At 56.2% G+C, this 12744-nt stretch overlaps 1 protein-coding gene across 1 annotated transcript in view; it reads left to right on the top strand.

Annotated features, from left to right (window-relative positions):
* The first annotated feature begins 2242 nt into the window (after positions 1 to 2242).
* LOC113621462 (paired box protein Pax-7-like) overlaps positions 2243 to 12744 on the top strand; it is a 55858-nt gene continuing 45356 nt past the window's right edge. The window contains exons 1-4 of the mRNA XM_027108291.1: positions 2243 to 2418; positions 4917 to 5152; positions 5727 to 5853; positions 6895 to 7173. Coding sequence (XP_026964092.1) covers positions 2334 to 2418; positions 4917 to 5152; positions 5727 to 5853; positions 6895 to 7173 — 727 coding nt within the window. The 5' untranslated portion in view covers positions 2243 to 2333. The remainder of the gene's footprint in view (positions 2419 to 4916; positions 5153 to 5726; positions 5854 to 6894; positions 7174 to 12744) is intronic.

Genomic DNA, 12744 nt, shown 5'->3' with positions numbered 1-12744 from the left:
CCTATAACTCAGGTAGCCTGGCACCCTGGTTTGGGAAAGGCACTCAGATGTCCTCCTTTCCAATTCTAAAGCAACTTGGCCTCCCCCCACCTCAATCCTGGGGCCACTGGGGGCGTGTTTAACAGCTCTTCAGCAGGCCCCCATTTCCAGAAGGCCACCCCCATTTCCAGAAGGCCGCCCCCATTTCCAGAAGGCCTCCCCCACCCCTCCATCCCCACCCCCAGCCGGAGAAGCCCCTGGTACTGGGATAGAGGGGAGAGGAGGGAGTTTGTCACATGCTGAGAGGGGCAAAGGTCACAGGTGAGGAAAATGGGAGGGGAGAGGGGCACGCGGGGGCCAGCCTGAGGAGCGCTCCCAGGCCAAGAAGAGGCTGACCCCAGCACCGGGAGAGGGCGGGCAGGGGGCAGGCTGCGGGGCTGGGGGCGAGTTTGAGGGCTGGGTTTATTTTATTGTATTTTGCCTCCAGCGCTGGGCCGGAGACACTCTTTCCCGAGGGAGACAAAAGACCTGCAGTCATGGCGTCCTGCCCCGCTGGGAGGGCGTTTCGCCCCCAGGACTCGGTATCCCCGGGCAGGGACGTCTGGTCACTCTGGCAGGGGGAGAGCAGAGAGCTGCAGGACCTCCCATCACCCCACTCCCACTCCCCACTGATTAACTCGGGCACCCTCCCCCTCAATCCAACAGTGGAGGAGCTCCGAACTGGGGAGCTCAGGGTGGTACCAAATCCTGACCGCCCCATCCCCCCAACTTCCCACCCCTCTGGACCCCCAGATCCCGGGCACCCACTTGCTGTTCCGCCTCAGGGCACCGGACTACCTGCTGGAGAGGGGCTCTGGATGTGGGCTGGGGGCCCGAAGAGGAGCACGGGTTTAATCCCGGCTGGGGATGGGTGAGGGGAGGGGAGGAAAGAAAGAAACGGGTCCCTAACACTCCGCGGACCTCTTTCTAACCACTAGGCCCAGGCATCATTCTGGGCTTCTCAGACTGCAGGGGGCCAGGCAAGAATGGGACACCGGGGCTCAGAGGCTATTTCCCAGAGAAAGTCATAAACCCCTCCCATGAAGCCACCTAGGCCAATTCCCGGTGGGCCCCACCGGCGGAAATTTCAGAGTGTTGTGAGTGAGATGAGGGTGAAGACGTGAAACACAGCGGACTCCGATTCTGGGAGGCTCGAGAAGACGCGAGAATCCAAGAGAGCCACCAGCGGGAGGCGGGCATTCCCATGCAGCCGGACTGCAGAGCGGGGCCGTGGGCGACCGGGGACTGGGGACTCCGCGGACCCGGCCCATTCGTCAAAGGAAGACACTGGGACTGAGTTGGCCCCTCCCTACCTCCCCCAGCCCCCACTCCCCGCCGTTGCTCCCTCTGTTTTAACCGGCAGTCCAAATTCTCCCCCAAAAGCGAGGTGAGCCGGGGATCAGAAAAGAGGAAAAAAATATTCGTTTAAGGTTTCTTTTCGTCATTGGTCCTCGGCTGCCTTCCGCCCTGGCCCCCTTCCCTCCTCATGAATAAAAGAAACGTCCGAACCTATCAGATCTCATTCGCTGCCTCCCCTCCTCCTCCTCCTCGTACTCCAGTTGAGCACTTTTGCACAACTTACCCGGCGGATCGCTCGCCCCCTCGCTTTCCCTCTTCTCCTCCCAACCTCGTCACCCCTTATCGCCTCCCCTCAAGCCCAGAAACCCGAGAGGCACCTTCTTCCCTCCCCAAGTCTTCTGGGGGGCGGGGGTGTGAAAGCTGGTGTTTAAGGGAGTAGCGAGTGTGGTCTGAGAAAGAAGGCGTGGAGAAGAGTGGGAGAGGACAGGGAGGGAGGGGAGCGAGAGCGAGGGAATAAATATATAAATAAATACGAAAAAGAAATCCACTCCGCAGCCTCTCGGCTCAGAAACTTTGGCCCGGAGCGCGAGAGCGCGTCGCTCGCCAGTCCGAGGCTGGGGGCCCTGACTCCGGCCGCGTCCCCACCGAGCCCCGCTGCGCGGCGCGGCCTCGTCTCCGGCTCCTGCCCGGCGCATCCGCCCGCACAACTTCTGGCCCAGCGGAGCGGGCAGAGGAGGCCTTGGGGTTGGTGTGTTTGTTTGTTTGAACTTCGTTGTCGCCACCTTCCCTCCCCCCCCCCGCAACCTCCGCCCCTACCTCACCCCCCTCCCCAGCTTCTGGACGCGAGCGACCGCAGCCGGGGGTGGGGGGATGGGGGTAGGGAGTGTTTGCGGAGGGGAGGGGGAAGAGGTTTAAAAAAAAAAAAAGAAGGAAAGAAAGAGATCGCAGCAGGGGTAAAGGGAGCGGACGGGAAGCGATTTTCGCCGACTCTGGATTCGTCCCCGGCGTGCGCAAGAATGGCGGCCCTTCCCGGCACTGTACCGAGGATGATGCGGCCGGCTCCCGGGCAGAACTATCCCCGCACGGGATTTCCTCTGGAAGGTAAGAGCGTCTGGACTTGCCTCGCTTCCCTCCTCCGCCAGGACCTCGAGGTCCTTGGAGAGGTGGCGATCTTCACGGGGTGGTGGCGGCGCCAGCGGCAGCAGGGGAGTCCCCTTCCCTTCTGGATCCAAGTCCGGGCGCCGGACCCAGGAAGTTTCTGGGACCGACACTTGTCCGTTTACGCGTGGGTTTCACCCACCGGCGGCCTCAGCTTCACAGGTCCAGGACTCTGCCCTTCACTCGCGGGGCTGAACTCCGAGTAGATTTCGGCTCCTAGTCAATTTCAAGTCCTAGTGAGTTTCAACTCTGTACGCTATTTTTAGATACTTTCTCGGCTCTCTGCGTTCGCCAGCTACGTGCTTTCTACTCTTCATTTGAATTGTTCTTTTCACCTCTGGGATGGTCTTCCAGCCCCTTGTATTTCGAAATACCAACAATGTGTGATATTTTATGTCTAAACTAGGACTCTGCTTTGGGGTCTGGAAACTAACTTGAAACAATAAATAGTAACGATTTTCGCCCAAAAGTTTCCACTCGGGCTTCTGAACTCCGGAAATCTCTCGGGGGAGACCTCAAGACGGCTAGAGGGCAGGGAAATGTACAGACAAGGGAAAAGTGTTAGTTTTGTAATGTGTCCTCCCTAAATATCCGGCATCCGGGGTGAACCGGCTCCGGGCTCCAGCAAGGGCTGGGAGCGCACCTTTCCTGCGTTTTTGTTTTGTTTTCTTTTTAAACTAATAGAAGGCCTTCAACCTGTCAACTGAGGGATCACTTGGCTTCTGGGGGTAGGTAGCCCAGGATGTCAGAAGTGGTTAGAGAGAGGTGCGACTTTTATTTTTTAATTACTCTTCTTATAATTATATGAGCCCCTTGTGCGTGAAGGAGAGAGAAGGCAAGGAGGGGACGGATGGACAGGCAGCCTGAGATCTGGGGAGGCGGGGGGGGGGTCCCTCCAGCAGCTAGACGGCGCGGGTCCCTGAATTAGACAGAGGCGAGGAGAGTGGCTCCGTGATCAAGTGCGCGCGAGCAACCACGCAGGCGGGAGAGCGCACAAGCCCGGGGATTTGCCGTAGCACTCTCCTGTAGCGAATGCAAGTAAAACAGGCGGCCGAGGACGCGCAGCGGATTAGGACAATATTTGCCCAACATGACGGAGAATACTGAGGAGAGCCGAGTGCCGGTCGCTAAAGAGGCTCTTGAATATAAAGTTGTGCGCTGGAGAGCTCTCCAGCGCTAATGGCATATCCCGCCACGGAGACCGAGTGACTCGGACTTGGCGACGCACGATTTCTGATTAAATCCGAGGGTGGCTTCAGACACCTACTTTTACGAAGAGGGGTGTGGGGACCGGCAGAGCCAGGGAGGAGGCGGTAGGAACAGCTCAGCAACGGAGCCTCTTCCCGCCTCCTCCCTTCCAATTATACTGTCAGCTCCCTCCACTCGGGCGGCTGTGAAATCGTTCTAATCTGCCAGATCTCCGCAGCCGCCGAGTCCCCAAATTGGGGGGATCGAGGCCGGATTAGTGCACCGGGTGTCCTCCAACCTTCTGGGAGGAAATTGTGTGGACTTTACATTAAAGCTTCCCAGGCGTTCTCCCCTCCCTGGCACACATCAGGCGAGCCTGTCTTCCTGGTTCCCAAAGTCACCCACACCCAGGGACTCTGGCCCATCTGTGCACCAGCCTCTCTGAACCTGCAGGGACAGTTCAGGGGTTTTTGAGGCCAAATGAGTATTTGATTAGAAGCTTGCCGACAGTGGGGCATGTCCCCAAATCATCCCAAAACGAAATTCGAACTCTGAGAGGGTTTGGAAGGAAGGAGAGACCCTCAAGGGACAGCCAGGTGCCCCCAGAAGCAGCAGCCAACGGCATTCTGTTGCTGGTCCCTCTGCTGTGCCTTGGCTGTTCAGTTATGGGTAGGACAATCCTGCTGCCCAAGCCAGGGCTGTAACTACTAGTAATCAACCAACCTCTTCTGGGCCTCAATAAAATGGATCAGACTTGACCACTTAGAGCATGGAACTGACCAGATGGGCCACGTCTCACCCATTATCGGCCTCTATAAAAGGCAAGTGGACCTGCCGCCCAAGCTGTGGGTCCAGAGGACCATTGGTCCCAGAGTCCCCAGGCTCCGCCAGTCTCTAGGCTCTGCCCTCTCACCTCTGCCTCTCTCCCTCTCCTTCTCAGAGGCATTCAGATCCCCCAGGTGTGTCCACATTCCCCATAGTGTGGCAGGACTGGGGACACACAGCATCTGTGGGGACTCTTGCAGCCAACCCTGACCCCTCTCTCCATCTCTGCCAGACCTTCCCTTGGCTTCATGACAGGTTTTTTCCTGACCTCCGAACTACCACAGCTTCAAACGTGGGGAACTGAGATCTGCTCTCAGGGGTCTTGGGGCTCAAACAAAACTGGAGTCAAAAGGCCTGTGTACTCAGTGTCTCCTTCCCATCCTCACCCTGTGCCTCTCTTTTTCCTCATCTCCCCCTTCCTTCTCCAGTGTCCACCCCACTTGGCCAAGGCCGGGTCAATCAGCTTGGTGGGGTCTTCATCAACGGGCGACCCCTTCCTAACCACATCCGCCACAAGATAGTAGAGATGGCCCACCATGGCATCCGGCCCTGTGTCATCTCCCGCCAGCTGCGTGTCTCCCATGGCTGCGTCTCCAAGATTCTCTGCCGCTACCAGGAGACTGGGTCCATCCGGCCTGGGGCCATTGGCGGCAGCAAACCCAGAGTGAGTGTCTTTGCTGCAGAACTGGCAGCCAGCCTTCCCGTGGTTGGGGTATCCTGGCTGTGGCCCCTCTTTCTACCCTGTGTCATCCAGCAGCACCGGGGAGGGGGTCTATATTGCTTCCTATGGGAAGGACAGTGGAAGAGGGTCCCCATTCCCAGACATCCTCCATTATTTGAATTTCTCAGGGATGGGGATAACTGATGTCCCGATTGCCTGAGAGGCCAATGAGTCATTCCTGTGCTGTCCCGACATCTTCCCAGACCCCCTATCACCATCCCAGACCAGGGGTAATCTTTCCCCAGTCTTGCCTGGAATAGTGAGGGGGGACCCCAGTCCTAATTAGGTTTCTATTTTATTACCTATCACTACCCTATTCCACATCCCCCAATCCCGGCCGCCTTCCTGGGAGCCAGTAACAGGTTTCTTGAAAGGATAAAGCCAATCTCAGAATGGAGGCATGGTGACCAGAGCCACCAGCCTGGCCTGGGGCTCTTGGGAGGTTGATATTAAAAGTATCTCCCTCCCCCTCCCCCATCTTTCCACTCCTACTCTCCCACCTCCACCTCTGAAGCAGGTGGCGACTCCGGATGTGGAGAAAAAGATAGAGGAGTACAAGAGGGAAAACCCAGGCATGTTCAGCTGGGAGATCCGAGACCGGCTGCTGAAGGACGGGCACTGTGACCGCAGCACCGTGCCCTCAGGTGAGAAGGCAGCTGAGCCAGCAGAACTTGCCCGGAGTCTGGCCAGGGCTCAGGTCATGTGGGGCTGGAGGTGGGAGAGGAGGGGAGATGATGGATGACAGGGAACTCAGAGAAAAGTGAGAAGGAAAAGAACCAGAGCGCAAAGAGGGTGAGGGCACAGGAGGGAATCAGAACTGAAAGGAAGATGGGAAGAGGGAAGAAGGAAAGAAAAGAAGTTAGGAAAGAAGGAGAGAGGAGGAGAAGGAAGAAAGAAAGGGAGAAGGACGACGGGAGAGAGGAAGGAAGGGAGGGAGGGAGAGAGGGAGAGAGGAGGAAGGAAGGATGGAAGGAAGGAAGGGAGGGAGGGAGGGAGAGAAGGGGGAGGGAAATGCGGAAAAAGTTATCCTATAAAGTTGTGTGGTAAGGGAAGCTCCCCTGGCGCCTTCTCAGAGAAGTGGCCTAGAGAGATCAGTCCATCCTAGGAGGATAGATTGTGATCTCCCTGGATCTTTTTCTCCAAGTCACCATTTCTATTCTGTTGCTGCCACCAGCCACCAGTGGGTCCCAAATGTGGAGGCCCTGAATCTTGCTGCCTGTGTGGGAGAAAGTGGCCCCAGGTGTCTGTGTGTGTACCTGAGCATTCAAGTGTGCAGGGCTGGGATGCACACCTGAGTGTGGGGACTACAGCATCAGGGGCTGGAGGGGCTCCAGGGAGGTCCTGGGGAGGTGGGTGTGGGTGTGAGTGCATCTAGGGTACGTGACAGTGGAAAGCACAAGTGTGTGCAAGGACGTGATAGGAATGCACTAGGCGGGTTCCTCTGCCACCGCCTTGCGACCGTGTGAGTGCCCCAGGTGTGAGTCTCTATGTGAGTGACTGTACTTGTGCCTCCCAGTAGGTGTACATGTTCAACGGTGGGGGTGGGGGGGAATGGGTGTGAATCCTCCTGAGTGTATTTAGCGGGGAAATGGGCTCCGCTACTTCTCCCAGGGTCCCAGGCGGCCCCGCTCCGCGGCCCCAACGACTTATACTCGCTCTTTTGCCTTTGAATTTCTGAGGTTTAGTGAGTTCGATTAGCCGCGTGCTCAGAATCAAGTTCGGGAAGAAGGAGGAGGAAGACGAAGCGGACAAGAAGGAGGACGACGGCGAGAAGAAAGCCAAGCACAGCATCGACGGCATCTTGGGCGACAAAGGTAGGGAGCCGTCCCGGGGCCGGCGACGCCCGAGCCCGCGTCTCCAGCTCACCAGGGTGCGGGCCAGTGGTGGCGCCGCCGCCACCCGGACTGGCGGACAGATCTTTAGCGGGAGGACTCGCCGCCCCCGGAGCAGCCGGGAGCCTCTCGGTGTGTGCGGAGAGCGCCCCCTCGGTGCGCCCCCAGGCCGGGTTGGGTGCGGAGCCCGCGACTCAGTTGCGCGGCGGAGCGGGGTCCTGACGGCCTCTGCGCCCCCGGGGAACCCGGCGGCGGGTTAGGGCTCCGGGCGCCGCGGACTACGCACCCCGTTGAAGACTCCGGGCCGTGTGTCCTCCGGGGCTGGCGTTTTGGCTGCTAGTCCGGGTGTCCGTGTCGATCTATTATTTATAGGAAACTTGGGCAAGGGGGCGGGGGGCGAGGAAAGAGGAACCGGCCCCGCGGCTCCCTAAATGAATTTGTTAAGCAGACCCGCACACGCTCTCTAAACGGTCCCTTGAAACCCCGCCTGACAGTTGACTGACCGCTGCAATCAATAAAAATTAGCGAGGGCCGCCGCCTAATTCTCCGTCCTGTGACGCCGGGGCTGAACCGAGACAGCGCGGAGGTAGCGGGGGAGGGGGCAGAAGGGTGCACTTTTGAGGTGCTTTCCTCTTGGGCACGCGCAGGCGGGGCCAGGAGTTGAGGCCGAGTTCTCAGATGCTCAGGGTCGGAGGATCCCAGTGCGGGAGACAGATTCAGGCTCCACACGCCCTCTCCCCGCTGCTAGCGTGGTTGCCGAACGGGTCTGGAGTCTGAGCCCCGCTTTTTCTGGAGATGGACTAGGGAAGGCGTTTATCTTTCAAGCGCCTGCGCGCCCAGGAAAGGGGACTGTGCTTTTGTTTATTGACGCGGTAAGTTTCAAGAGAAGGGAGAGTCCTTCCTCAATACCACTCCCCTCGCAAGTCTCTTTGAGACTTGGTAAGCGTGCTTCAAGGGGGGACGCGGGTAAAGAAAGAAAAACGGAAGACCCAAAGTCACGTAGACTGACGGGAAAAGAAGCTACGGGAAGAGAAGCTAAGCCTCCAGACACACACGGAGGGAGGCAGCAGGCCGACAGTGGCCACTATAACCTGCAAAAAAAAATGGTGGATTTGGAAAAAGTGGGGGAGTGTTCTGAACCCTGAAACTTGTAAAAGAGCACAGTTTCATTTGAGTTTCCTTCCAGGGGGTTCTCCTCTCCTCGCCTCCCTGGAACTCCTAGCCTAGGTCTCCCTCCAGCTTTCAGTAGTCTCTCCCAACCTTGAAGATGAACTTCACAGACAAAGCCCGCTTCCAAAGACGACTCCCAGCCAGGCCCAGCCCTCACAGGCCTGGTCTGAGGGGGAAGGATGGTGGGGGGGGGGTACGGGCGGCCCAGTGTGGGAGCAGTCTGGAGCTGGGGAAGAAGCGGGCTATTGACATTCAGGGCCCCAAGTGGAGCCCAGTCCCACTGGGGACAAAAGGGCAGGGAAGAAAGTGAGCGAGCTGTGCCTGGCGCCCCGCTGTGCGGGCCTGCCGAGGGCCTCGGGGCTGCAGCGGGAGGCGGCCTGGGGCTTCCAAGTAAGCCCCTGGCTCCGCGGAGGCAGCCTAGAGCCCGGGGATCCCTGGCGGGGTTGGGGGGGAGGAGACCCACTCCTTATTTCAGTTCATATTGGAAAGGGACTTAGTTGAACTTCTTTTTCTGGGGGGGGGGGAGAGAACTTGAATAATCTTTCCCTGCGAAATACAGCGCAGCAGACACAGCTTCTGAGAGGTACCCCAGGAGAAGTGAAGGAAGTTTGGTTTTATTTGGAGACACTGTGTGTGTGTGTGTGTGTGTGTGTGTGTGTGTGTGTGTGTGTGGCAGGGATACCCCAATGTGCTTCCAATTCAGTCTGTAAGGAAGCACAATAGATAAATTTCTTTTGAGGAAGAAGGGAAGGGAAGGGATGGGAAAGGATGGGAAGGGAAGTAACGGAAAGGAAAAGGGTAGCAAGTTCGCTTTGGAAATCCCTTTGGCTCAGAGGAGTCCAGGGGTTTCCGGTGCTGATCTGGGCTTATAAAACCAGCAGAAAGGCAACTTCGCTGGATAGAGGTTTTCCCTGCAGTAGAACCAGGAACTTCCAAGTCTCCAAGGGTTTAAGGAGGAGGCTGGAGGTTCCAGATTGGAAGGTTGAAAGTACTGGCGCTGAGTCTGGAGAGGAGTTGCAGAAATGAAATGAAAGCGGTGGGCCTGATGTCCAGAAAGCCCCGTGGTTTTTGAGTGGCAGTGGGCATGTTGGGCCCTGTGATTGGGAGCTGGATGGCGGTGTAAGCGCATGTCTCTCGGTGTGGCGGTTTGCCCATGGGCCTTTGGATCGGAGCCGTGGATTCTGTGTGGATATGCAGTGTGATTGTAGATGGGTGTGATGGGCAGTATGACAGGGCGGATGAGAGAGAGTTGTCTTTCCATCTGTGGACAAATGGTATCAGCTCCGCATTTGAGTACCTTGGCCAGTGGCTGGCATCCCGGCGAACCACCCAGTTGGAAACTCTCATCTCTCTCCCAGGCCCTGCATGTCAGTTTCATGGCCAAGTTAAAGGTGAAAAGACCTCCCAACCTCCACCCCAGTGGGCCAGATGGGGAGAGGCAGAGATACCCTTGGGCAGAGCAGGGGGAGGGGTGCACACCCACAAACTTTGTTTTGGCTTCTTGCTCTTGACAAATGCCTTCTCCGGGGGTTGGCTCTCTCAAGGCGGGGAGCCGCCGAAGAAGGGGTTTAAGAGCTCTCCTCTTTAAGAGCTAAAGAGAGATCCCTCCCTGAGTCCGTTTTTTCCTATCGTCCGCTTGGCATTTAATAATGTTAAGACTTATTAGAGCTGGTAATGAAAACTGGGACTGCTGAATAGGAAACTGTGTTGGAGAGGGGTGTAATAGCTTCCAGGCATGGTAAGAAACTATTTATCCGCAATCAGTCCTCACTCTCAGAGTTTGAAGCACAAACGTTAAGTTGAAGGGTTTTAAAGCGATTAAATTGAGCTTTTATTTCTGTGCACTTTCATCTCTGAACAGCTCACTCCTGCTCCCCTTGGGCTGATATTCATGAGGCTGTTCATATTTTTTTTTTTTTTTTTGCTCTTATCCTTGTTAAGACTGAGTTATCAGGATTGTTGGTTGTGAGAATTCTCAGACCGCTTTGGATAGGGGTTCCGGCCATGCTCTGCACACCTGGAAAGGTTCCTTGCCCTCATCCACTTGGACTCTCTCCTCCTCACCCCTTCTCCGAGGATCAGGGGAGAGACAGGCAGGGACTCGACTGGTGAAGGATTTGAGGAGGGATGGGGAAAGAAAAAGATCTTCCCAGCCTGAGTCCAGGGAGACTCTTGTGGGAAATTTGATAGGGGTTTGCAAAGAGTCAAACCATTCCTCCGTGGGAGCCGAGGGAGTGAGTGTGAAGAAATAAGCAATAATTTAGAAAAGCAGTAACAACAGTAATAAAGAGTAGAGCACCAATGCCTCTTGCATCTGACAAGGCTCAAGTTTAGGCTGAAACTGACCAGATCAGACTACGTTGGTCTCTAGGGTAGAAGCCCAGCCAGGTCGCAGTTAATATGAAATAAGGTGGAAATTCACAAGATTAAAAAGAAGAGTGTGTATTTTCGGGAGGGGTGGAGTGGCGACGTCAAAGTCCACCCGGGAATATGCTGACTTCCCGCTCTGAAAGACCATCTGAGGTGGAGGCCAAGGGTGTGCGTGCGTGAAAGGCAGATTTGTATTTCTTTGCATTTTTCCTTAATTTGTTTTTAAAGCAGCAAACTTACAGGTGTGGAGTGAGAAATGACGGAGAAGGATCGGAAAGGAGGGGAGAGCCCGAAGTGTCGGTTTGAGACACTTGTAAAAGGAGGTGGGAAACAATTTAATTTGGCAGAGCTGCGATAGCTGCTAATGCGGTTTTCGGTCGTTTGCTACACTGGAGGAAGCTGTTTTGATTGTGTGTACAAGGACCTGCCAAATTTAATTAGGCTCCGGGGGAGCGAATGAATAGGGGAAGGGGGGCACGGCTCCCCTCAGCCCACACCGTTTTTTCGGCTTCACACCTGGAAGGGGCATTGTTTACTGGCTGGGCGAGAACGGGAGAGGGGAGGGGAGGGGCCTCCAGGGAGAGGGGCCTTGGAAGAGGGAGCGAGGGAGGGGTCGAAGATAGTCCATTTATCAAGAAACAATCTGCATTGATTTATACCAACAAGTTCCCTCCTCTGTAAATGTGTGTTTACAGAAAGGTAATTGACACTTCACGAAATCAAAGGATTACCCCGGGTTGGCAATCTAATCAAACAGAGTCCAGGCGGGATTTGAGGCTGTTCAGAGTGGGATCAGCTTCGCATAATGGGGGCTCGGAGGAAGATGGGAGGGTGTCAGGCAATTCCCCGGCTTTAGGCAGAGCTCGGCGGTGGATATTCAGTGAGACCAGAGGGGGAGAGGGAGGGGGGTGAGGGCTCCGCCGCGCCGGGGTGGTGGGGGGATGGGGTGAGCGGAGAGGAGGGGTGCGGGGGTCTGAGGCAGATATCTCGGGGGAGGGGGCTCCGGGCGAGGGGCCGAACCCACACTGGGCTGACAAGACTCCCCCTTTCTTTCCTCCATCCCCCCAACCGAAGAAGAGAGAGAGGGTGGAGGGAGCTGGGACTAACGAAGAACAACAATGAGATAACTATTACAAAGGCGAACACTGGCGCGCGCGCGCTCGCAGCCCCAGAACCCGCGGTAAATAAACAAAGTCGGCAAACTGTTTGCCAGATAAACTCGCGCCTAAATCGAGTGTGACGGGCAAGGAGAGAAGAGACAGAAGGAGATAAGGTTGGAGGGGGAATGAACGAACATAATCTAATAGAAGACATTTAGAAAACAAACTTTAAACAAGGGAGAACAGGCGAGCGGAGGGTAATTAGCCGCCCCAGAGAGAGAGGGACGCCTTCGGAGGGCTGCGGGTGGGGTCTCGGAGACCGGAGCCGCGGAAGAGCTGCGCGTTAGGGAGAGGGGATGCCTTTGGGACTCCGCGGGGGACCAGGAGAAGGGTGTCCGGGGCGCGCAAAGGAAGGGCTCAGCTCCCAGATTGAGGTTCCCGCGCAGCCCCAGTCTCCCAAACGCATTTCTAAACAGGGTGGGGTCCCCCGCTGCGAGGGCATACGGGTTTTCTGTTCACCTCCGGGCACGCACTGCCACACACCGGCTGTTTCCAGGCGTCTAAAAGACTCGTGTGCACGGCACAGCCGTTAAAGGAATTAGATATTTACCAGTTTGAAATAAGCCTGGCTAAGAAGAGAGAAGAGAGAGGGGACATTGAAAAGATGAGGCTGGGGGAAGACTTCAAACGAATTCATCATTTGGAATGGTGGAGGGGAGATTTACCAGACAGTATTGGGAAGTTATTTAGATATTAATAACACATTTTCCTGAGGCGCGACCACGGCAGCCATCTGCGCTGCTCTCCGAGCTATTTGGCTGGGTGAAATATGGGCGTCTCAAATGTTGGGAAGAGATAACGCAATCAGGCTAACCCTGGTCCTAAGACGGCATCGCAGCGTTAAACCCGGATTAACCTCCCCCCTCCTACCCCCGCGGCCCCCTCCCCTGTCACAGCTTTCCAAATTTTTCAGTGGAATTTACATGGAAGGATTTAAAAGCACATATAACAGTAGCCTTAAAGCAGTATGGTGATTATTGGGGCTTTTTTTTTTTAAGAATGT

The sequence above is a fragment of the Aethalodelphis obliquidens genome, unplaced genomic scaffold (genome assembly GCF_003676395.1).
Source record: "Aethalodelphis obliquidens isolate GAN/ISIS:26980383/991018 unplaced genomic scaffold, ASM367639v1 scaffold9, whole genome shotgun sequence".
Lineage (NCBI taxonomy): Eukaryota > Metazoa > Chordata > Mammalia > Artiodactyla > Delphinidae > Aethalodelphis > Aethalodelphis obliquidens.
The sequence above is the reverse complement of the archived record's forward strand: the minus strand, read 5'-3'. Positions and strand labels throughout refer to the sequence as shown.